Here is a 23,578-nt window from a genome sequence, read left to right on the forward strand (position 1 = left end):
GGCCTCGGCAGATGCAACCGTCAGCAGACGAATTTTGCAGGCGGCTGTGCTGCATCCCTAACCTGTGGGTACATGGAGCAATTACAGTTGATTGTTCCCCACCCAGGGGCTGCTTTAGGACGTCCCATGGTCCTGTGTCCCCCAATGAGGCGTAGGAGAAATAGGGATTTTTGTGTACTCACCGTAAAATCCTTTTCTTCGAGCCATTCATTGGGGGACAGAGCACCCACCCTGTTAGCCTAACGGCTTTGGTTTTCTGTGTTGCCTTGGTTTTGACATAGTTCATCCTGGTTAAATGTTAAGCTCCTACTGCTTTGTTACCGAACTGGTTCACTTGGAGCCAGCAGGAGGGTCTATACTGCAGGGGAGGAGCTATTCTTTCTGTATTACTTGGTCCTAATGGCAGCAGCATAACACCCATGGTCCTGTGTCCCCCAATGATTGGCTCGGAGAAAAGGATTTTACGGTGAGTACACAAAAATCCCTATATTGATTAAAATGTTGATTACAATTAACTTTATTTGTGGGAAAACTCCTTTTAATGTGCAAGTTCACCTTTAGATAAACTGTCACAAGCTATAAACATCTTTCATGTCATAATATATACCTTCGTTTCCTCTTAGTCCTTTGTTAATGTTTGTGTATTTGTTACTGTTGAATTGAATTTTATGTTTAACATGTGAATAACGATTACAAGCAGTCTGCTGTATAGTGAAGTTCAGTAGAGCTCAGAGTTTATCTTGATTTGGGGGGAATCCTCTTGCTTTTACTTCTATTTTGATCTGCGAAAAGCAGGTAGGTTTGAGGTTCGCTTCACCAGTGATACACATAGGCATGCTCTGGGATCTGTGCAGAGATCACTTTGCAGGGGGTGAGCGAGGTGACCTGTCCGCCTCACCCTTTGTTAATAATACTGACAGGTCACCCCCCCACCACCACCTGTCTGTCTCCAGCTATATAATTAAGTATTACATGTCATCGTGATCCCTTATGTAATGAGATTACCAGTGAAGAGTTCTCTGTAGAACATTGAGTCAGATTTTCTGGAAAGCTTCATGGTCCGTGTTAAACTGCAATATTCCAATATTTGTTTGATATAGATAATAAATACTGATACTGTTTATCTCCTTGTGATTACATCATGTTGGTATTAAGTGCCAACATCTTTTTAACCCTTCAATATCCGGTAATATAAGAATTGATCTCTACTTGAAGGGTCTGTTTGTCTTCTTTAAACAGAGCCACATCTCGCTGTCAAAATTATCGCCTTTCACGTCAGTGCAGTTAATATTTCGTAATGGTATTGCCTATATTAGCTTTGTAATTTCTAAATTCATCTGCAGGCCAAAACTGGAAGGCTGCTCGTGGGCTGAACTCCTCGTCTCTTCACATTTTGCAGCCTCTAGATATTGAGGTGGAACTTTCAAAGGCCATGGTAGAGCGAGACAGTCGCATGCCGCGGTAAGACATTTTATGCAGCTTATTTTTATACATGTCCATTGCCCATTTGAAATTGCAAAAGTGACAACTATTAACTCCTTGATGACAGTCACCATAAATGTATGACAGATGTTCTCAATACGCGCGTGGTGCAGGGGTGGGTGGTGCCCGTTCTGTGCCCTCCTTCCTGGTTATATTAATATGTTTCTCTTCTCGGTTCATAGTTCACTCAGGCTAATTCTCTGTGTCATAGACCTATGGAAAGCATCATCATAAAGTTATATTTTTACAGTGAATGCAGGACTATAGTATAACTCCTTTCTTAAAGTGGTAACCTACGCTATATGTAATCATTTTTAGTGTGGTGGCTCGTTCTTCTGGTTCTGTTTAGAATGGGATGTTTCAAACATTTTGCACTGGGAACCCATTAGGCAGAAAAAAATGATGCCTAGGCCTAACCAGACATACTTAGGTAGTGCCTGGGCCTCGCCACCAAAATTATTATATCTTGTAATGTTCCTTTCTTATCTCCTAAAATCCTGTATGATATTGGAATACTTACAATCAATTATATTGGTAAACAAATATTTCTGCGGCCATAGAAAAGGCTGTGTAGCATTTAATTACGTCTCTATAAGCTGGCTCTCTAGCTGCGCCTCACAAACAGCTGGGTCTTCTCTGGTGAGGCCAGCCTTCGTTTCACAAGCATTGGTTTGGCCAAAAATCTGTTTTCTTGACAGACAAGTGTATGTTACTGTAGATTGTTGAAGGTCTTTTTCTGTGCTTTTAGATTTAAGGTGTCTGGTGAATTGCCGTTACTTCGTCTAAGGATCTCAGACTATAAAATTCAAGGAGTCTTTGAGCTGGTTAATAGTATTCCTCTTCCCCAGTCTCCAGCTAGTACCCCAACCACAAAGGAGAAAAAAGTAAGTTTGTTCTTTGTGTTGTAGACATGCTGTTGTAAGGATTGGATCATTTCTCAGTTCTTTTATGTAATTTTAAGTTAAAGGGAGTTTGTCAGTAAAAAAAAAAAAGATTGTTCTAACCAAACACAGGCTTTCTATGTACCCCTTAGAAGAGATTATATGGTGGGCACTCAACTGTAGAAACTTGGTTCCAGGTACCGTCGCAGCGAGAACAAGATAATATATATAAACTAGATGGCAGCCCGATTCTAAAGAATCGGGAGTCTAGAATCCATATATACTTTATTTATTCAAATGTAAGAATAATACAATTAATAAATAATAGTAAGAAAGAACAAAAAATGGCTGCACTCACCAGCTCTTGACAATTCTTGTTATTTAAGGTACAGTTACACAGGATCCATGAACATGCTTATGAGGGGAGGGATGAAAGACATCAGACGACAACTTTGCGTGTTGTGGGCAGTGTCAGGTAGTAGGAAAATAGCCAGTTAATAATAGGCAATAGTTCTTTGCAGGAATGCAGATATTAATAAATAGGCAGTTTATATTGCAGAGAAATTGCTTGGCAATAATGGACAATGTCCTTATGTGGCAAATAATAGAGCAATATACCCAATGTGGCAAAGAAGAGGTTAATAAACGGCAGTCTCTCAGTATAACAGTCAGTGAATAATAGGCAGTATATGGAGAAAACACCAAACAAAAGTTCAAAATTGGTGTGAAAATGTCACTGAATCACTTCACAACTAAATATATATAGTTTTGGTAAATGATATTATCATTTTTTTGACGAAATTCGGCAGGAGCTTGAAGAGCAATGTCACTGGGCCCGCCTCCACGCAGTAGAAACTTGCTGTGAGGTAAAAATTCAAAAATCACACCAAAATGGCAGGCGGAGTGTGTCACAGTACGGCACGTTTCTGATTGGTCGCTCGCAGCAGGCGGCAACCAATCAGACACTGGACACTGTTGACGTCACTTATCTCCGGACATTAGCTCCGGACATTAGCTCCGGACATTAGCTCCGGACAAAGCCACGGAAGTTGGCACAAATTGCAGGAAGTAGTATTCTAGGCAATTATATATTAGATAACACAGCACAGAAGAATTTCAAGTGATACAAACATAATTTAGCTATTCAGCAGGAAGGGTCTGTACATGAATCAGGTCAACGTTTTATCCTACTATGTACAGAATAAAATTCTCTGTCTATGTCCATCTGTCTCTGTGTCACTCTGTCTTTCTGTCAGTCTGTGTCACACTGTGTGTCACACTCTGTGTGTGTCACTCTGTCTATCAAATAAATAAGGCAGCACACTGTAGCGCCAAAACCTGCAAAAATGAAACCTGAAAATTGAATTGCATTAGTGCACTAAAAATATGAAAAATTGAGAAAGTTTAGCGCATAAATTGGCCAATTTATGTTTATCTGGCAGCCACGATAAGGCATTTCTCATATACAATGGCCTAGCAATGCCTTTCCTCTCTGAGAATAAAGTCTTCATCTGAATGGGAACCTAATGTGAGTCCTCTCTTTGACTAAAATCTCTGTCTGTGTCACTCTGTCTGTGTCTCTGTGTCTGTCTGTATGTGTCTGTGTCTGTCTGTGTCTCTGTCTGTGTCTCTCTCTCTTTTGTTCTCTCGTTCTCTCTCTCTCGTTCTTTCTTTCTCTCGTTCTCTCTCTCGTTCGTTCGCTCTTGCGCTCTCTCTCTCGTGCGCTCTCTCTCGTGCGCTCTCTCTCTCGTGCGCTCTCTCTCGTTCTCTCTCCCTCTCGTTCGCTCTCCCTCTCGTTCGCTCTCCCTCTCGTTCGCTCTCTCTCTCGTTCGCTCTCTCTCTCGTTCGCTCTCTCTCTCGTTCGCTCTCTCTCTCGTTCGCTCTCTCTCTCTCGTTCGCTCTCTCTCGTTCGCTCTCTCTCTCGTTCGCTCTCTCTCTCGTTCGCTCTCTCTCTCGTTCGCTCTCTCTCTCTCGTTCGCTCTCTCTCTCTCGTTCGCTCTCTCTCGTTCGCTCGCTCTCTCTCGTTCGCTCGCTCTCTCTCGTTCGCTCTCTCTCTCTCTCGTTCGCTCTCTCTCTCGTTCGCTCTCTCTCTCGTTCGCTCTCTCTCGTTCGCTCTCTCTCTCTCTCGTTCGCTCTCTCTCTCTCTCGTTCGCTCTCTCTCCTCTCTCGTTCGCTCTCTCTCTCCTCTCGTTCGCTCTCTCTCTCCTCTCTCGTTCGCTCTCTCTCTCCTCTCTCGTTCGCTCTCTCTCCTCTCTCGTTCGCTCTCTCTCCTCTCTCGTTCGCTCTCTCTCTCCTCTCTCGTTCGCTCTCTCTCTCCTCTCTCGTTCGCTCTCTCTCTCCTCTCTCGTTCGCTCTCTCTCCTCTCTCGTTCGCTCTCTCTCCTCTTTCGTTCGCTCTCTCCCTCTCGTTCGCTCTCTCTCTCGTTCGCTCCCTCTCGTTCGCTCTCTCTCTCGTTCGCTCTCTCTCTCGTTCGCTCTTTCTCTCGTTCGCTCTCTCTCTCGTTCGCTCTCTCTCTCGTTCGCTCTCTCGTTCGCTCTCTTGTTCGCTCGCTCTCGTTCGCTCGCTTGCTCGCTCTCTCTCGTTTGCTCGCTCTCTCTCGTTTGCTCGCTCTCTCTCGTTTGCTCTCTCTCTCGTTTGCTCTCTCTCTCGTTTGCTCTCTCTCTCGTTTGCTCGCTCTCTCTTGTTCGCTCTCTCTTTCGTTCGCTCTCTCTCTCGTTTGCGCTCTCTCTCGTTCTCGTTCGCGCTCTCTCTCTCGTTCGCTCTCTCTCTCTCATTCGCTCTCTCTCTTTCGTTCGCTCTCGCTCTCGTTCGCTCTGTCTTGGTCTCTCTCGTGCTCTCTCTCGGTCTCTCTCGTTCTCTCTCTCTCGGTCGCTCTCTCACCCCCCAGTTTCCTTTCTGCCTCAGACTGCTCCAGTCTGTTGTCTGGCACTCACTGACCAACTTCCCATCCAGACCAGAATATATATATAGGGGAGCCACCCACAAGCTAGATCAGAGCTCCCCCTTCCGGCCTGTAATGTGAACATGTTGTATGTTTGTGGTCACCTATAAAGAAGATCTTACCTCGCTTCCAAGCGTGACATCACTCTCCCAGTGAGGAAAGCAATGCCTCTGTAACAACCAGGACCCTGGGGTGTTACAAATACATCATAACACACTGCGGGATCTGGGGTCTCCGCTACGCGCAGGCACAGGTATCTGATGTAAGTTCATGGGCAGCGTGCACGGCGCATGCCCGAGAACTGATTGCAGAGCACAGGCGCCGGTGACATCAATAGAAAGAGAAGAGGCGGCGCATGGAGAACAGAGCGGGATGATGGACGGCTGCGAGGTGGTTGAGTCAGGGGGAGAAAACATAACTCCCTGACTCAATAGAGGTATGGCGGGAAATTTATAAAAGTCATTATTTCAGCGTTCCTAGGGATAATAAACATAAGAGCCACCTTCACAGATTGCAGCCTCAGTGCTGCTGAAGGTGGCTATTTTACTTTAATAGGCCCGGGGGGGGGGGCTGGGTGACAGGTTCCCTTTAACCCTGCTGTTCTGTTGGTCAAAAATGACCGACTTTGAACTTCAATATTCTTTAAAATATTCAAGATGTGGCTCTGAAACCCGTGGCCGACCGACCCATCCTCATTTAAGTCAATCAACCACAAGTTTCAGAACCGCATCTTGAACACCCCAAAAAATACCAAAGTTCAAAATAGGTCTCCCCAGACCGAACAGAACAGCAGGGTTAATGCACTGTTGATGTCGCCATTCATATTGTGCTGACAAACTCCCTATAAGATAATGTAAAGGTAATGTCAGTTATCTTAACACAACTTTTCATAACACTGAGGTGGTAGTAATGACATAAGGAGGGGTAAATTAAATATTCTACATGCACCAGAATTCTGGAGCAACTGGCACCAAAAACGGTCTTGAATGTCTTGTACCACACTCATTGTTTTAGGCACTTTGTGTGCGGTTATTAATAAGGGAGTGTGGCTCAGCAGGGAATGATATGATTTCACTTACAAGGAGTGTGTTTTAAAGGGCTGCTTATCTTCAGGAGCATAAATAGACCGTTCAGTCCATTGGTATGATTGAGCTGCAGGCCTGAATTGCTTTCTCCAATGCTGCTAGCAGAGGCAGCTTTCCCTCTGCGACATCGGAGGAGTAGAGTGACCCCGAAACGAACCAGATCCAGCTATCCATACAGCTGCAGAACAGCTGTGCAGGAAGCAAATTGCAAGCGTGCGCTACTTGCTTAGGTGTCTGGCCACCTTTGACATAGAAGATAACCTATGCAAAAAAGCGTGTAAACTATAAAATTTTAAATCAGTCTGTTCTTGAGAACGTAGAGGATTTCTTTATAATGGTTCAATTTGCAAAGTTGGTGGTTTTCACAAGCACTTTGCAGTCATATCCACTGTAGATGATGAGCAAACCCGTTTTGATCCCTTAATGACTACTGATACACCCTTTAACGGCGGCAGTTAAGGGTACTTATTCCTCAGTGCCGTTTTTAATGGCGCTGAGACATAAGGATACAGTGTCCCTCAGCGTTGGATCTTGGGTAGCTGTGACCCTGGAGAACATGATCATGGCCTGTTTTTACAGTCCCCTGTCAAGTGATTGCCGTTATTTAAAATTAGTTTCTCTTTCCTCTGATATGATCTAGCATATTAGAGAAGAAATGGAGTTCCCTGAACCCTCTCTGGTACCTCTGCCATCCCCGGGTCCCCCTGATCTGTACCCGGCCCTTTGTGTCATCTTCCTAGAAAAAAATGGCAGGTGCATGTGCAGTGCACCTGCCGAGATCTGCCGACTGGTACCCGGTAACAATAGGGGATTTTTGCTTTTGGTTCCTTTTGATCACTGTAATAGACCCTATCACATTCATCAAAAGCATAAAAAATAGTAACTCAAATTCCCTTTTGTTACCCCCTTAGTTAGAAAAAAAATTAGAAACTATTTAGTTTTTAAATTTTTTATCCATTCTTTACAGTTGGGGTTAGGGCTGTGTTTAGGGTTGGAGATACAATTTTTATTTTTTTTTTCAAACGTAAAAAAAAATTACGATGTGGCAGCTAGTTGTGAGCTCAAGTGCTCGTTACTCGAGTTTGCATCGGGTGCTCGAGTATCGCGGGTCCCCACATGTTTTTTTTTAATAGGGATATCTGAACATGCACAAAACATGCGAGGCAGGGACTTAAGCATGTCACTCGAGCACCTGCTATATTTGGTGCATACCCGAGCACCCAATGCAAACTGAAGTAGCGAGCACTTGCGCTCAACAGTAATGACGACATATACTATATGAACACATAATGTTATCAAATTTTGTGTCATACCTGTTCAAAATGTTGACTATATCCCTGGACAAAATCCTTGAGGGGTGTGGTTTCCAAAATAGGGTCACTTGTGTTGAGTTTCCACTGTTTATCAACATCAGGGAGTCTCCAAACTCAACATGGCATCCACTCTAGATTCCAGCCAAGTTTGTGTTCAAAACGTCAAACGGTACTCCTTCCCGTCTAAGTCCAGCCATGCACCCAAACAGTGGCTTTCCCCCACATATGGGGTATCTGTGTACTCAGGAGAAATTGCACAACAAATTTTGTACCCCTACAAAAATAAAAATGTTTGGGTTTAAAATATATTTTTTTGTGAAAAAAGTTAATGTTCATTATTCCTTCCACATTGCTTCAGTTCTCGTGAAGCAACTGAAGGGTTAATAAACTTCTTGAATGGGGTTTTGAGCACCTTAAGGGGTGTAGATTTTGTAATGGTGTCACTTTTGGGTATTTTCTGTCATATAGACCCCTCAAAGTCACTTCAATTGTGATGTATTTCCTAAAAAAAAAAAAAAATGGTTTCGTAAATTTTGTTGGAAAAAGGAGAAATCGCTGGTTGACTTTTAACCCTTATAACGTCCTAACAAAAAAAAAATTGGTTCCAAAAATTGTGCCGATGTAAAGTAGACACGTGGGATATGCTATTTATTAATTATTTTGTGTGACTTAACTCTCTGATTTAACCGTTTTCTGACCTTGGACGGTATAGTACGTCCGAGGTCAGATACCGCGCTTTGATGCAGGGCTTCGGCGGTGAGCTCACATCAACGCCGGGGCATGTCAGCTGTTTTGAACAGCTGACATGTGCCCGCAATAGCGGCGGGTGAAATCGCGATTCACCCGCCGCTATTAACTAGTTAAATGCCGCTGTCAAATGCTGACAGTGGCATTTAACCGGCGCTTCCGGCCGCACGGCCGGAAATGCGCGCATCGCCGACCCCGTCACATGATCGGGGGTCAGAGATGCGTCCGAATGGTAACCATAGAGGTCCTTGAGACCTCTATGGTTACTGATGCCGCCTGCTGTGAGCGCCCCCTGTGGTCGGCGCTCATAGCACACCTGCATTTCTGCTGCATAGCAGCGATCTAATGATCGCTGCTATGTAGCTGTAGCTGAGCCGATCGAGTGGTGCCAGCTTCTAGCCTCCCATGGAGGCTATTGAAGCATGGCAAAAGTAAGAAAAAAAAAAAGTGAAAAAAATACAAAAATATAAAAGTTTAAATCACCCCCCTTTCGCCCCATTCAAAATAAATCAATAAAAATCAAACCTACACATATTTGGTATTGCCGCGTTCAGAAACGCCTGGTCTATCAATAAAAAAAAAGAATTAACCTGATCGCTAAATGGCGTAGCAAGAAAAAATTTGAAACACCAGAATTACGTTTTTTTGGTCGCCGCGACATTGCATTAAAATGCAATAACGGGCGATCAAAAGGACGTATCTGCACCAAAACGCCAGCTCAGCACGCAAAAAATAAGCCCTCACCCGACCCCAGATCATGAAAAATGGAGACGCTACAGGCATCGGAAAATGGCACAATTTTTTTTTTTTAAGCAAACTTTGGAATTTTTTTTCTTTTCACCACTTAGATAAAAGAGAAAGAGAACCTAGACATGTTTGGTGTCTATGAACTCGTAATGACCTTGAGAATCATAATGGCAGGTCAGTTTTTGCATTTAGTGAACCTAGTAAAAGCCAATCAAAAAACAAGTGTGGGATTGCACTTTTTTTGCAATTTCACCTCACTTGGAATTTTTTTCCTGTTTTCTAGTACACAGCATGCTAAAACCAATGATGTCGTTCAAAAGTACAACTTGTTTTTCGCAAAAAATAAGCCCTCACATGGTCATATTGACGGAAAAATAAAAAAGTTATGGCTCTGGGATGAAGGGGAGCAAAAAACTAACACGTAAAAACGGAAAATCCCAAGGTCATGAAGGGGTTAAGGACATAAGAATTAAAAGTTTGAAAATTGCTATATTTTCAACATTTTTGCCAAATTTCCATTTTTTTCTCCAAAAATAAACGCAAGTCATATCAAAAAAATATTCCATTTTTTTCTCCAAAAATAAACGCAAGTCATATCAAAAAAATATTACCACTATCATGAAGTACAATATGTCACGAAAAAAGTTTCAGTATCATTGAAGCGTATCCATAGTGATTACTGCATAAACCCTGGTCACAATTGTAAAAATTGGCTCCGGCATTAAGCTCAAAACTGGCTTTCACTAGGGGGTTAAAATGAGGCATAAGGTGCCAAAAATTGCAGCAATATGTTGCTGCAAATTGCAGCTGATAGGTGGTGCAAAGTTTGCAAAGTTCTACAAAAATGTTTACGGATATACCCATGGTTTGCAAGCAGCATGGTCAATAAATAAACAGCATGTGTTTGTATATATATGTATTACACACACTCACCTTATGTTTACTTTTCCAGGTTCTTGCTGTCCCAATTTTGACTAGGAGACCAGAGAAACTGTTTAAAGCAGATATTAAGAAGTCATTGCTTTTGGGGGAGGAATCCTCATCTGGTGAGAGGAATCGACGAACATTGTCTTTATATGTTATAATGTAGACTGAGCTTCACTTTTGCAATTTTATTTATTGTAATAATTTTTTTTGTTAATGGTTGCTGTGATTGTACCTCATGTTGCATGGTTACCTAGCTCCTAAAGGCATTTTGCTTTAAATGGAGTCTTTCAGCACATAATGACTGTTCATAGCAAGCACAGCACCTTATTAGGGATATTACCCTCTATAACGTCATACTTTGTTTCCAAATCCATTTGCCAAAAATTGTTAATTCTAATCTGCAAATGAAATACTTGGTGCGCCTCATGTGGACCAATCAATTCCAAAAATCCAAGCCACCGAAGATCCTCCTTCATTGAAACATTATTGACCCCAGTTTACACATAACAGAAAAATCATGCAGAAAAAAATACATGTGGTGTTTCAGCCATGCAGGGCCTTACAAACGTGTAATGGGGTCAATAAATCTTTTGTAAAGGAGGATCTTCGGTGCCTTGGATTTTGGAGTTGATTGCAGCTTTACAACCTTGTGGAGAGTTTGATCTACAGTGGGGCAAAAAAGTATTTAGTCAGTCAGCAATAGTGCAAGTTCCACCACTTAAAAAGATGAGAGGCGTCTGTAATTTACATCATAGGTAGACCTCAACTATGGGAGACAAACTGAGAAAAAAAAATCCAGAAAATCACATTGTCTGTTTTTTTAACATTTTATTTGCATATTATGGTGGAAAATAAGTATTTGGTCAGAAACAAAATTTCATCTCAATACTTTGTAATATATCCTTTGTTGGCAATGACAGAGGTCAAACGTTTTCTGTAAGTCTTCACAAGGTTGCCACACACTGTTGTTGGTATGTTGGCCCATTCCTCCATGCAGATCTCCTCTAGAGCAGTGATGTTTTTGGCTTTTCGCTTGGCAACACGGACTTTCAACTCCCTCCAAAGGTTTTCTATAGGGTTGAGGTCTGGAGACTGGCTAGGCCACTCCAGGACCTTGAAATGCTTCTTACGAAGCCACTCCTTCGTTGCCCTGGCGGTGTGCTTTGGATCATTGTCATGTTGAAAGACCCAGCCACGTTTCGTCTTCAATGCCCTTGCTGATGGAAGGAGGTTTGCACTCAAAATCTCACGATACATGGCCCCATTCATTCTTTCATGTACCCGGATCAGTCGTCCTGGCCCCTTTGCAGAGAAACAGCCCCAAAGCATGATGTTTTCACCACCATGCTTTACAGTAGGTATGGTGTTTGATGGATGCAACTCAGTATTCTTTTTCCTCCAAACACGACAAGTTGTGTTTCTACCAAACAGTTCCAGTTTGGTTTCATCAGACCATAGGACATTCTCCCAAAACTCCTCTGGATCATCCAAATGCTCTCTAGCAAACTTCAGACGGGCCCGGACATGTACTGGCTTAAGCAGTGGGACACCTCTGGCTCTGCAGGATCTGAGTCCATGGTGGCGTAGTGTGTTACTTATGGTAGGCCTTGTTACATTGGTCCCAGCTCTCTGCAGTTCATTCACTAGGTTCCCCCGCGTGGTTCTGGGATTTTTGCTCACCGTTCTTGTGATCATTCTGACCCCACGGGGTGGGATTTTGCGTGGAGCCCCAGATCGAGGGAGATTATCAGTGGTCTTGTATGTCTTCCATTTTCTAATTATTGCTCCCACTGTTGATTTCTTCACTCCAAGCTGGTTGGCTATTGCAGATTCAGTCTTCCCAGCCTGGTGCAGGGCTACAATTTTGTTTCTGGTGTCCTTTGACAGCTCTTTGGTCTTCACCATAGTGGAGTTTGGAGTCAGACTGTTTGAGGGTGTGCACAGGTGTCTTTTTATACTGATAACAAGTTTAAACAGGTGCCATTACTACAGGTAATGAGTGGAGGAAAGAGGAGACTCTTAAAGAAGAAGTTACAGGTCTGTGAGAGCCAGAAATCTTGATTGTTTGTTTCTGACCAAATACTTATTTTCCAACATAATATGCAAATAAAATGTTAAAAAAACAGACAATGTGATTTTCTGGATTTTTTTTTCTCAGTTTGTCTCCCATAGTTGAGGTCTACCTATGATGTAAATTACAGACGCCTCTCATCTTTTTAAGTGGTGGAACTTGCACTATTGCTGACTGACTAAATACTTTTTTGCCCCACTGTATGTTGGCACGCTCTGTGAAGTGGTGCAGGGTTTATATCTCGGAGTAAAATGTATGGTGGAGCAGTTTGATGCACCTTTCCACCTACTTGCTTTGTATCTTTTTCCACCCCCTCTTCCTTGATTGGTGGCTCTTTACAGGAGCTAGGGGAGGGCAGAGATCGATGGGAAGGTGCACTAAACTGTCTTGCCATGCCAACAGTGCATTTCGGTAGCATACCTAAAAAAAAACGGATTTGGACATTAAAGTTATGATTTTTACTAGGGCTGTGCTTTATTTGTCATTTTTTTGCTCATCTGCTTTCTTTAATGCTTAATTTTAAGTCACATGTTATGAAATGGAATTGCTCCCAAATGCACCACAATGCAATGAAGGTCAGATAACAGGATGAATCAAATGAAAGTGTAGCTTTTAAAGGATTGAGAACGTTCTCTAATTTTACAAATGGTTCATTGGCACTTATTGGTGAAAACTTCATCATAGACTGCACAGCTCTCCTGTCTACTAGCTTGCTGCTGAAGGAGATGTGACCAGATTTATTTTGAATAGGGGTTCGCTTATACAGACTGACCGGCGGCACAATACAACCGCTGATTGGTAAACTAAGGCCCCTTTCACACATCAGTTTTTTTGCCATCAGTCACAATCCGTTGGCTCGATGGATCCGTCGCAGATTGTGAAAAACTGATGCGACGGATTCGGTTTTTTTTTCAACCGATCCCACTAGCGGATCTGGCTAATTGGATCAAAGCATGCTCAGTTAACAAAACTGAATCTGTCGCCGGATTTGACGGATCCAGCACCATAGGCTTCCATTCGAGCAAGCGACTTATGTCGCTGGTTGTTTGCGACTGATGGAAAAAAACTGATGTGTGAAAGGGGCCTAACCGATCTTCTGTTGTTTGTATTCCTGTTTACACAAACAGACAAAAGTAAACAATGTTAGCTGTACAATCTACTAGATCGTTCAGTGCGCATAGGCTGCTATTGTTCTCGCCAATGCGAGTCTGGTTTGCAGTTAGGCGGCAATTCAGTGGCCTTTAGACAGACAGACTGCATTGAATATTTATACACAGAAAGATCAGTAACATCGTTCCGTGTGCAATAGACTGCCATTGTTCTCAACAGCACAGGCCCTTTTTTTTTTCTTTACATAGAATGGTGTGCCAAGATAGATAACCTCTTGGCTTGCTTAAAAGATCATTTCATCCGCGTGTATTGGTCATTCGTGATCAGCAAACTGTTAACACTACACGATTATTGTGAAAGAAGTATTTCTAGAAACATTAATTCCCGATATTGGTGCAGTTTAAATGTTCCTTTACAGAACATTTCTAGAATGTCTTTGGATTTCAGCCTTCGCCACTTCAGCTGAAATTACGAAAGCATGATATTAAAAAAAGCTGGTATATAGCAATGATCCGTGGTGGAGGATGTGACTAGGACATCCATGTAGGTATTTCAATGTCCCTGTAGTGTGGGCCCCTAGAGTCCACTCTTTTAGGGATTTTCCCCGTCATGGCGGAGTGTCAACTATAAAATATTGATCGCTCCTGTTTATCCACTGGGCTAACACTGTGATGTACCATTACGGCAGTTTGCATTGAAGGGTGGTATGCTGGTGAAAACAAGTTATCGCCTATCCATGGCATTGATGATGTTTTTCTCACAACTTTAACTACAGAGAAAAATATAACTTATACCCTGAAATCGACATGTCTTTTACTACCTTATACTTCCCTCAGAAAAGACTGTTTAAAAGTGCTGAGAAATTCCCTTTACTCCTACTAAAACTAGTCCAGTAAGGAAACTGCACGAGGTTGCAAATAATGCTAAATGTTGATTTTCTTTAATGTTATCATTCAGACTCTGAGGATGAATTCTATGATACAGCATCCGATGTCACAGTCTCAATAAAATCAAAACCCATCCAGAAAGTTACCGCAGAAACCGGAAAACCTCCTCCAGCTGAAGAAGCCAACCTTGAGGAACTCACTGACCTCCAACTCAAGTTTGAAATAAAAGAAGTAGGTCTATTTTCAATTACTTAAGGATGATGTTCACTATACTTCTTTAATAATCGTAAAGTAAGCTTTATGAAAGTCTTGTTTTAAGTTCTCAGTTTTATATGCCTGCAACTTCTGTCATCTAGGTTACTCTAGAACTGACTAAGCAACAGGAGAAGGAGGAGAATACGATCCTCCTTTTCAGTATACAGCAACTGGGAACGGTGGCCTGTGTTAAGACCTTTGACCTTAGCGCTGTTTCATACCTAAAGAAAATTGCTTTAGATTACTATGATGTTTCAGGTAAACAACATAAATATTCTGCTTTACTATTTGAGAGCGTGTCATGTAAAAAACAAATGCCATTAACCTGCAGACATGGGGTTAATCTGCAGGTTATTGGCTTTCTGACACCATGCGACCACAGCACTGAGAGCCCTGGTACCGGGAGGAAATTAACTTAATCCCCCCAGCAGCTTCATTCTTTCAGTCATAGTGCATAGAGAGCAGCTGTAACCGCTCCCTTAGGTTACTTTCACATTATCGTCGGTACTGGGCCGTCGCGCTGCGTCGGCCCGACGTACCGACGCATACTATGCAAGCGCCGCACAACAGGGGCAACGGATGCATTTTTCCAGCGCATCCGCTGCCCCATTGTAAGTTGCGGGGAGGTGGGGGCGGAGTTCCGGCTGCGCATGCGTGGTCGGAAATGCCGGACACAACGCTGCAAAAAGCATTACATGTAACGTTTTTTGCTGCCGACGGTCCGCCACAACACGGCACAACCGTCACACGACGATTGCGACGTGTGGCAAAGCGTCGCAATGCGTCGCTAATGTTAGTCAATGGAGAAAAAAAACGCATCCTGCAAGCACTTTTGCAGGATTCGTTTTTTTTCCTAAACGACGCATTGCGACGTGCAGTGCACGACGCAAGTGTGAAAGTAGCCTTAGCCATGCTGAGCTAGCTGTCAGTCAGTGCGGGGTGTGGTTACAGCTGCCAATCATTATACACAGAGCGGTGACTAAAACCGAGGCGCCACACCTACGACTGAAAGAGCGAGGCTGTCCAGGATGGAATAAAGTTCATTTCCCCCTGGCAGTCTCATTCTTGGCTGAGATTAGTTTTAATAATTTCCTTGAAAATGTACTGCTTTAAGTTTAATAGGTAACATATTTATTATATATAAATTAGTTAAGTGGCTGGCTTTCAAACGTCAAATCTGAAACAAAAACATTTACTCAGATTTTGGTTTCCTACTTTTTTTCCACTATGTACTTTTTTTCCAGCATTTCAACTTTTTTTTTTTTTTTGCAAATTGATTTGTTGAAGTGTCAAATTTTCCTAGTTTTTCTAAACTTGACTTTTGAAGAGTTGTGAGATCATTGAATTTCCCAGGGGTAACAAGTCATTCAGCAATCACTAGATTTCTGTCCAGTCCAGAATTATTGACATTATCAAGCTCTAGGGAAATTGTCAGTCAGGTGGTCGTTACTGCTTTTTTTTTTTTATAACAATGAGCCATGTTTTAGTTACCTACACGACAGCGATTCCTGCCATCAGTATAAATCTTAACAGAGGGCAATCAATTAGCGATAAGCCATCGCATTGTCTTGTTAGATGGGCATAACTTTTTACCAGACATTTGGTTTAAAGAGGATTTTAGATGCAAAGGTGTAATGCTAAAAGGGATTATTTTTTTCAATATCACAGGTCTCATCAAACAGCCGCTTCATTTGATCAGTTCTTCTGATAAACCAGGCTTGGACCTATTAAAAGTTGAATATATTAAGGTAAGTGCCATATCAGGCTAATAACCTTAGTGTGTACATGCCTGAACTGTGTACATACCCTTTTTGTGGGACTAATGGTACATGAACATACATTTTATGACTAGTCTTAGTTTAACGTTAATCTTTGGAGTGACTTCTAAATAACATGCCGATAATTATTATGCTTTGGCAGTGTGATTGTATGTTATTCACTGTTATCGCTTTCTTATTTTATTGTAGGCCGACCGAAATGGCCCTAATTTTCACACTGTCTTTGAGAAAACAGAACAAACACTAAAGGTAAAGTACTGATTATGTCAAATGTCTAAAAAGAATCTACCTCATGTTTCTTTACACTTTAATGTACCGTATATACTCGTGTTTAAGCCGAGATTGTCAGCACTTTTTTTGTGCTGAAAATGCCCCCCCCTTTGGCTTATACATGAGTCAATTGTCCAGAACGCTGGCAGGGGACGGTAGCAGCAGGTGCCGGTGGCTGTGGCACAGTGACAGCTGTAGCTGCAGCCACCGGCTAGCAGAAGACATCATACTAACCCTCCGTCGCTGCATCTCCGTCCCTGCACCCTCCATTATCTCGGCAGCTCTCCTCCTCGGCTCAGTGGTCACATGGTATCGCTCATTAAGGTTATGAATATGTATGCATCTCCACTCCCATAGACGTGGAGTGCATATTCATCACCTTAATAAGCGGTTTCACGTGACTGCTGAGGAGAGGAGAGGAGAGCTGCCGCAGCGGGACAACGGAGGTGCAGCGACGGCGTGGTGGTGGGGGGGGACGGGTTGGGGGATGTGTGCCATGCATACAACGATGGGAGGGCGTGAGCCAAGCCATGCAGACTGGAGGAGCCACATACCAGGACAGTACAGGGGAGCCACGCATTGCAAGACTGGGATGAGGGGATAATGCATACCCGGCTTATACTCGAGTCAATAAGCTTACCCAGTTTTCCGTGGCAAAAGTAGGTGCCTCGGCTTATACGCGGGTCCGCTTATACTCGAGTATATACGGTATGTTTCATACCCCCTGCTCCCTCTCTCTGGAGCACTCTGGAATGCCCGCTCTATCTGCAATAAGCTTCATGTGATTCACGACCTTTCTCTCCCGCAATCTTGCCTTCCTTGGCCTCACAGAAACATGGCTAACACCCTCTGACACCGCCTCCCCTGCTGCGCTGTGTTACGGAGGCCTCCACTTCACCCACACCCCTCGACCCGGCAACAAACATGGTGGAGGAGTGGGTCTTCTCCTTTCATCAAACTGCACCTTTAACCCAATCCCACCTCTTCCCTCCCTTATCCTCCCCTCTTTTGAAGCCCATTCTGTCCGCATCTACTCTCCCTCCAACCTCCAAGTGGCCGTCATATACCGACCTCCGGGCCCGGCCACTGCCTTTATTGACCAATTCTCCACCTGGCTTCTTCACTTTCTCTCTGCTGACACTCCCACCATCATCATGAGTGACTTCAACATCCCCATTGATACCCTTCAGTCAACAGCCTCCAAACTTCTGTCCCTTACCTCATCCTTTGGACTTACTCAGTGGTCCTCCGCAGCCACCCACACGGATGGGCATACACTAGACCTGGTATTCACCTGTCTCTGCTCTCTATCTAACTTCACCACCTCCCCTCTCCCTCTATCCGACCACCATCTGCTCACCTTCTCATCCCTGTCCTCCTCACCAATCATCCATATCCAGCAACATGCGCACCCACGCAGAAACCTTGCACACCTAGACACCCACACACTCTCTGACTCCATCCTACCACTGGCATCCATATCCTCACTCCACAACACACAGTGCCGCTGCTTTCTACAATGCCACTCTCGCATCAGCTATTGACACGGTTGCCCCTCTCGTCCATGGCAGAGCGCGACGTATCAATAGACAACCTTGGCATAATAACACCACCAAAAAGCTAAGGCAAGTGTCCAGGGTTGCGGAGCGGCGTTGGAAGAGAACACACTCACAAGACGACTTCACTGTATTCAAACAAGCAACACTCGCTTTTAAATCTGCACTCACCTCTGCTAAACAGGCCTACTTCACAACCCTCGTATCTTCCCTATCCTACAACCCCAAACAGTTATTCAAAACATTTAACTCCCTCCTCCGCCCCCCACTGCCCCCTCCAACCTCCCTCATCTCTGCTGAGGACTTTGCCACACACTTTAAAAATAAGATCGACCAGACAAGGCAAGTCTTCATTGATCAACCACCACAACCTCTTTGTATACCAGACCAATGCCCAAACCCCATAACCTCCCTCTCCAACATCACTGAAGGGGGGCTCAATTATCTCCTCTCCAAATCCCACCTCACCACCTGTGCGCTCGACCCCATCCCATCCCACCTCCTCCCCAACCTCACCACCACACTTATCCCATCCCTAACCCACCTCTTCAACCTATCACTAACTTCTAGCACCTTCCCGTCTGCGTTCAAACATGCCACAATCACGCCTATCCTTAAAAAGCCAACCCTCGATCCAACTGCTATGTCCAGCTATCGCCCAATATCGCTGCTCCCATTTGCTTCCAAACTCCTGGAGCAGCACGTCCATGCTGAACTCTCCTCCCACCTCTCATCTAACTTGTTGTACGACAATCTACAATCTGGTTTCCGCCCCCATCACTCAACTGAGACTGCCCTGACCAAAATCACTAACGACCTACTTACCGCCAAAGCTACTGGACAATACTCTGTACTCCTCCTTCTAGACCTGTCCTCTGCTTTCGACACAGTTGACCACTGCCTCCTACTGCAGATGCTTTCCTCCTTTGGCATCAAAGACCTCGCCCTATCCTGGATCGCCTCGTACCTTTCCAATCGCACATTCAGCGTCTCCCACTCCCATACTACCTCCTCGTCCCACCCTCTCTCTGTTGGAGTCCCCCAAGGCTCTGTTCTAGGACCCCTACTCTTCTCAATCTATACACTTGGCTTGGGACAACTCATAAAGTTCCATAGATTCCAGTACCACCTCTATGCTGACGACACTCAGATCTACCTCTCTGGCCCAGACGTCACCGCTCTGCTGTCCAGAATCCCAGAGTGGCTATCAGCCATATCCTCCTTCTTCTCCTCTCGCTTCCTCAAACTCAATGTGGACAAATCTGAACTCATCATCTTTTCTCCATCCCACAAATCTTCCTTACTTGACCTATCTATCGCAGTCAATGACATCATGCTTTCCCCTGTACCCGAAGTCCGCTGCCTCGGAGTAACCTTCGACTCTGCCCTGTCCTTCAAACCACACATCCAAGCTCTTTCCACCTCCTGTCGCCTCCAGCTCAAAAATATCTCCGGGATCCGTCCTTTCCTCAACCCCCAATCTACTAAAATGCTTGTGCACGCCCTCATCATTTCCCGCCTTGACTACTGCAACATCCTTTTCTGTGGCCTCCCTGCTAACACCCTTGCACCTCTCCAGTCCATCCTTAACTCTGCTGCCCGACTAATCCATCTCTCTCCTCGCTACTCCTCCGCTTCCCCCCTCTGCAAATCTCTTCACTGGCTCCCATTCCCTCAGCGTATCCAGTTCAAATTGCTAATACTGACCTACAAAGCCATCCACAACCTGTCTCCTCCATATATCTCTGAACTAATCTCTCGATATCTTCCCTCACGTGATTTCCGGTCCTCCCAAGACCTCCTTCTCTCCTCCACACTTATTCGCTCCTCATCCAATCGCCTCCAAGACTTCTCCCGAATATCCCCCATCCTCTGGAACTCTCTGCCCCAACACGTCCGACTATCAACCACAGTCGGATCCTTCAGACGGAACCTGAAAACTCATCTCTTCAGGAAAGCCTACAGCCTGCACTGACACTGCTGCTGCGTCACCCACACCGGAGCTACCGCCTCACCAACACCGGAGCTACCGCCTCACCAACACCGGAGCTACCACCTCACCAACACCGGAGCTCCTGCAACCCTCAACCTACTGTCTCCTTCCCCATAATCCTGTAGAATGTAAGCCCGCAAGGGCAGGGTCCTCGCCCCTCTGTATCAGTCCGTCATTGTTAGTTTGTTTACTGTATGTGATATTTGTAACTTGTATGTAACCCCTTCTCATGTACAGCACCATGGAATCAATGGTGCTATATAAAGAAATAAATAATAATAATAGGGAGTTATCTAAATTATTTAGAACTGAACTACTTACTGCAATGGGAACAAAATGTTATAATTAATGATGAGCAAATTTGCTCGGTGTGCTCGAAAAATATGTTCGTTGCCGCTGCTTGCATGTCTCGCGGCTGTTCAGAAGCTGCAAAACTGGAGAGGATTGCCTGTTTGTTAGACAATCTCTGCATGTATTGCAGCTGTCAAACAGCCATGAGATATGCAGGTGCGGGGACTCAAACATATATTATTCGAGCACGCCGAAGACACTTGGTTAGCACACGAGCATGCTCTGATAACGACTTATTCGAACATGTTCACTCATCACTGGTTATAATACAACAATAAACCCACCCGCCAATATCCTTACAGATAGTTCAATCCGAGTTCATTGTTCACACGAAGATTGTGATTTTTTTTTTTTTGTCCATAGTGTATCCTTACAAAAATACATCGCAGTGAACTCATTATTTATAGGGTGGAAATTAAATGACAGATTATCGTTCTCTTGAATATTTAAGTAAAGCTAAAGGGCAGCATTCTAAACAAATGGATGCCTTTGTAGGCATCTCCCTTTTTACTCCATGGGGTGGGGTTGGGGGCTGTACTTACCATATATACTCGAGTATAAGCCGACCCCCCCTAATTTTGCCACAAAAAACTGGGAAAACTTATTGACTCGAGTATAAGCCTAGGGTGGAAAATGCAGCAGCTACCGGTGAATTTCAAAAATAAAAATAGATGCTCCAAACCATTCATTATGGCCCCATAGCTGTGCCATATAGTGCTCTGCACCATTCATTATTGCCCCAAAGCTGTGCCATATAGTGCTCTGCACCGTTCATTATTGCCCCATAGCTGTGCCATATAGTGCTCTGCACCGTTAATTATTGCCCCATAGCTGTGCCTTATAGTGCTCTGCACTGTTCATTCTTGCCCCATAGATGTACCATAGAAAGGTGTGCAATATAGTGCTCTGCACCGTTCATTCTTGCCCCATAGCTGTGCCATATAGTGCTCTGCACCGTTCATTCTTGCCCCATAGCTGTGCCATATAGTGCTCTGCACCGTTCATTCTTGCCCCATAGCTGTGCCATATAGTGCTCTGCACCGTTCATTCTTGCCCCATAGCTGTGCCATATAGTGCTCTGCACCGTTCATTATTGTCCCATAGCTGTGGCATATAGTGCTCTGCACCGTTCATTTTTGCCCCATAGATGCTCCGTATAAAGCTGTGCCATTGCTGCTGCTGCAATAATAAAAAAATGCCATACTCTCCTCGCTTGCTTGCAGCTCCTCAGCGTCCCGTCCCGGCGTCTCTCTGCACTGACTGATCAGGCAGAGGGCGGCGCGCACACTATATGCGTCATCGCGCCCTCTGACTTGCACAGTCAGTGCAAGAGGACGCGAAGACTGAGCGGCGCCCAGCGGGTGGAACGTGGACAGGTGAATATAAAATACTTACCTAGTCCCGGGGCTCCTGACGCTGCCCCTGCCTGTCACACTGTCTTCGGGTGCCGCAGCTCTTCCTGTCAGCGGTCACTGGCACCGCTCAGAAGAATGAATATGTGGCTCCACCCCTATGGGAGTGGAGTCCATATTCATTTCTCTAATGAGCGGTCCCACGTGACCGCTGAATAGGGGAAGAGCTGCGGCACCCGGAGACAGTGTGACAGGCAGGGGTAGTGTCAGGAGCGCCGGGACTAGGTGAGTATGCCTCAGCGCCCTCTCCCCCTCACCCGCCGACCCTGCCGCCCACCATGACTCGAGTATAAGCTGAGAGGGGCACTGTCAGCCCAAAAATTTGGGCTGAAAATCTCGGCTTATACTCGAGTATATACGGTAATTTCTTCTTGGAGATTGAAATAACCAGTCTAATTTCCCACTCAATTATAGCAGCTGCCATAACGCTGCACGGACCCTGATGCACTGTGTATACGGACACAACAAGGAGTAAATTAGTGTCTCCAATATTCCGCCCTCGGGGAAGTTTTTAAAAATAAAAAATGGCTACCACGTAAGAAAAATAGCGGTTAGTTACGTGTAATTAATGAATCTGAAATTAAACAATTATTCCCTTTAGTATCTAATAGCTTTTCATATGAATTTCCCTTGGAGGCTCTCAGCCCATAATGATATATTTGATTAATTTATACATTTGAGTATCTTTTTTTTTTTTTTTTTTTTGTATGATATTTCTGATTTTTTTTTTGCTGTTGATTTTAAATTTTTTTTATCATAGTTCCAATGTTTATTTGCAATCTGGAAAGTGTAAATGCAATGCTTTCATCAATTTTCTGTACTACATGATTTCAGAAATTGCTGCTGACTTCCATTTTCCGTAACATACACCTATTTGTTGTTACTAAATAAGATGCTTATGAAAAATGCTTTGTATACACCAGGTTGCCTTTTCATCTATGGACCTCCTGCTCCACTCGCAGGCTTTGCTGTCTGCTATCAGCTTCATAACAGCCGCCATCCCCAGCATTGCCGATAAGGCTGAGGTTTCCTCTGTGCAGAAGCAACAGGACAAAGGGACTTTTGTTCAGAAAGGTAAAACCCAAGATAAATATTGGTTGAGTGCGTAAATCTGTTCATATTGGGATGAGGCGTATAAACCTTATCACACTGCCTCCCACTTACACTCCACTTACGAAAGCGGAGTCCTTCTTAACTCCTTTAGCCAATAGACTTGTAATTCTTAAAAATTGTTATATGTTATTTTTCTATGACTTTGGAATATAATAAAAGTACAAGAAGCTGAAACTGAAATAGTAGGCATACATTGGATACGAAGTGTCTGCACTCCCCTGTTAAAATGACAGGTTTCTGTCATGTAAAAAAATCATACAAGGAGAATAAATTTGGAACTTTTTCACCTTCATGCTGTGTGATTAAGGTGAATTTTTGACTCTGCATATTTTTGCTGCATCTAAATCGCAACATCTTTAAGTTCTAGCAAAGTGGATGGGAATTATAGAAATATTGTGCCCAAGACATGCAGCAAGCATATTTTTCTAGCACGCCAAAGACACTCGGTTAGCACAGGAGTATGCTCGGATATCACCTTATCCAAGCACTTTCAATCATTACTAGTTATAACACGGGATGAGCGAATGGCTTCGGATATCCCCTTATCCATATAGCTATAGTTCTTACCGAATAGCTGCATCTGGATCCCGGATACCTCGAGCGCTCCCAATAATCAGGTGTTCTGCGCCGCAGATACATGTGTCACGGCTGTCACAACA

General features: G+C 44.1%; 1 protein-coding gene across 2 annotated transcripts in view; it reads left to right on the forward strand.

Annotated features, from left to right (window-relative positions):
- VPS13C (vacuolar protein sorting 13 homolog C) overlaps positions 1–23,578 on the forward strand; it is a 478,755-nt gene that overhangs the window by 185,831 nt on the left and 269,346 nt on the right. For both annotated transcript variants that reach the window (XM_069765602.1, XM_069765601.1), the window contains 8 exons: positions 1,344–1,461; positions 2,231–2,366; positions 10,149–10,242; positions 14,262–14,422; positions 14,548–14,704; positions 16,115–16,194; positions 16,414–16,473; positions 22,730–22,880. In XM_069765602.1, the coding sequence (XP_069621703.1) occupies positions 1,344–1,461; positions 2,231–2,366; positions 10,149–10,242; positions 14,262–14,422; positions 14,548–14,704; positions 16,115–16,194; positions 16,414–16,473; positions 22,730–22,880 (957 nt within the window). The remainder of the gene's footprint in view (positions 1–1,343; positions 1,462–2,230; positions 2,367–10,148; positions 10,243–14,261; positions 14,423–14,547; positions 14,705–16,114; positions 16,195–16,413; positions 16,474–22,729; positions 22,881–23,578) is intronic.

The sequence above is a fragment of the Ranitomeya imitator genome, chromosome 4 (assembly GCF_032444005.1).
Source record: "Ranitomeya imitator isolate aRanImi1 chromosome 4, aRanImi1.pri, whole genome shotgun sequence".
NCBI lineage: Eukaryota > Metazoa > Chordata > Amphibia > Anura > Dendrobatidae > Ranitomeya > Ranitomeya imitator.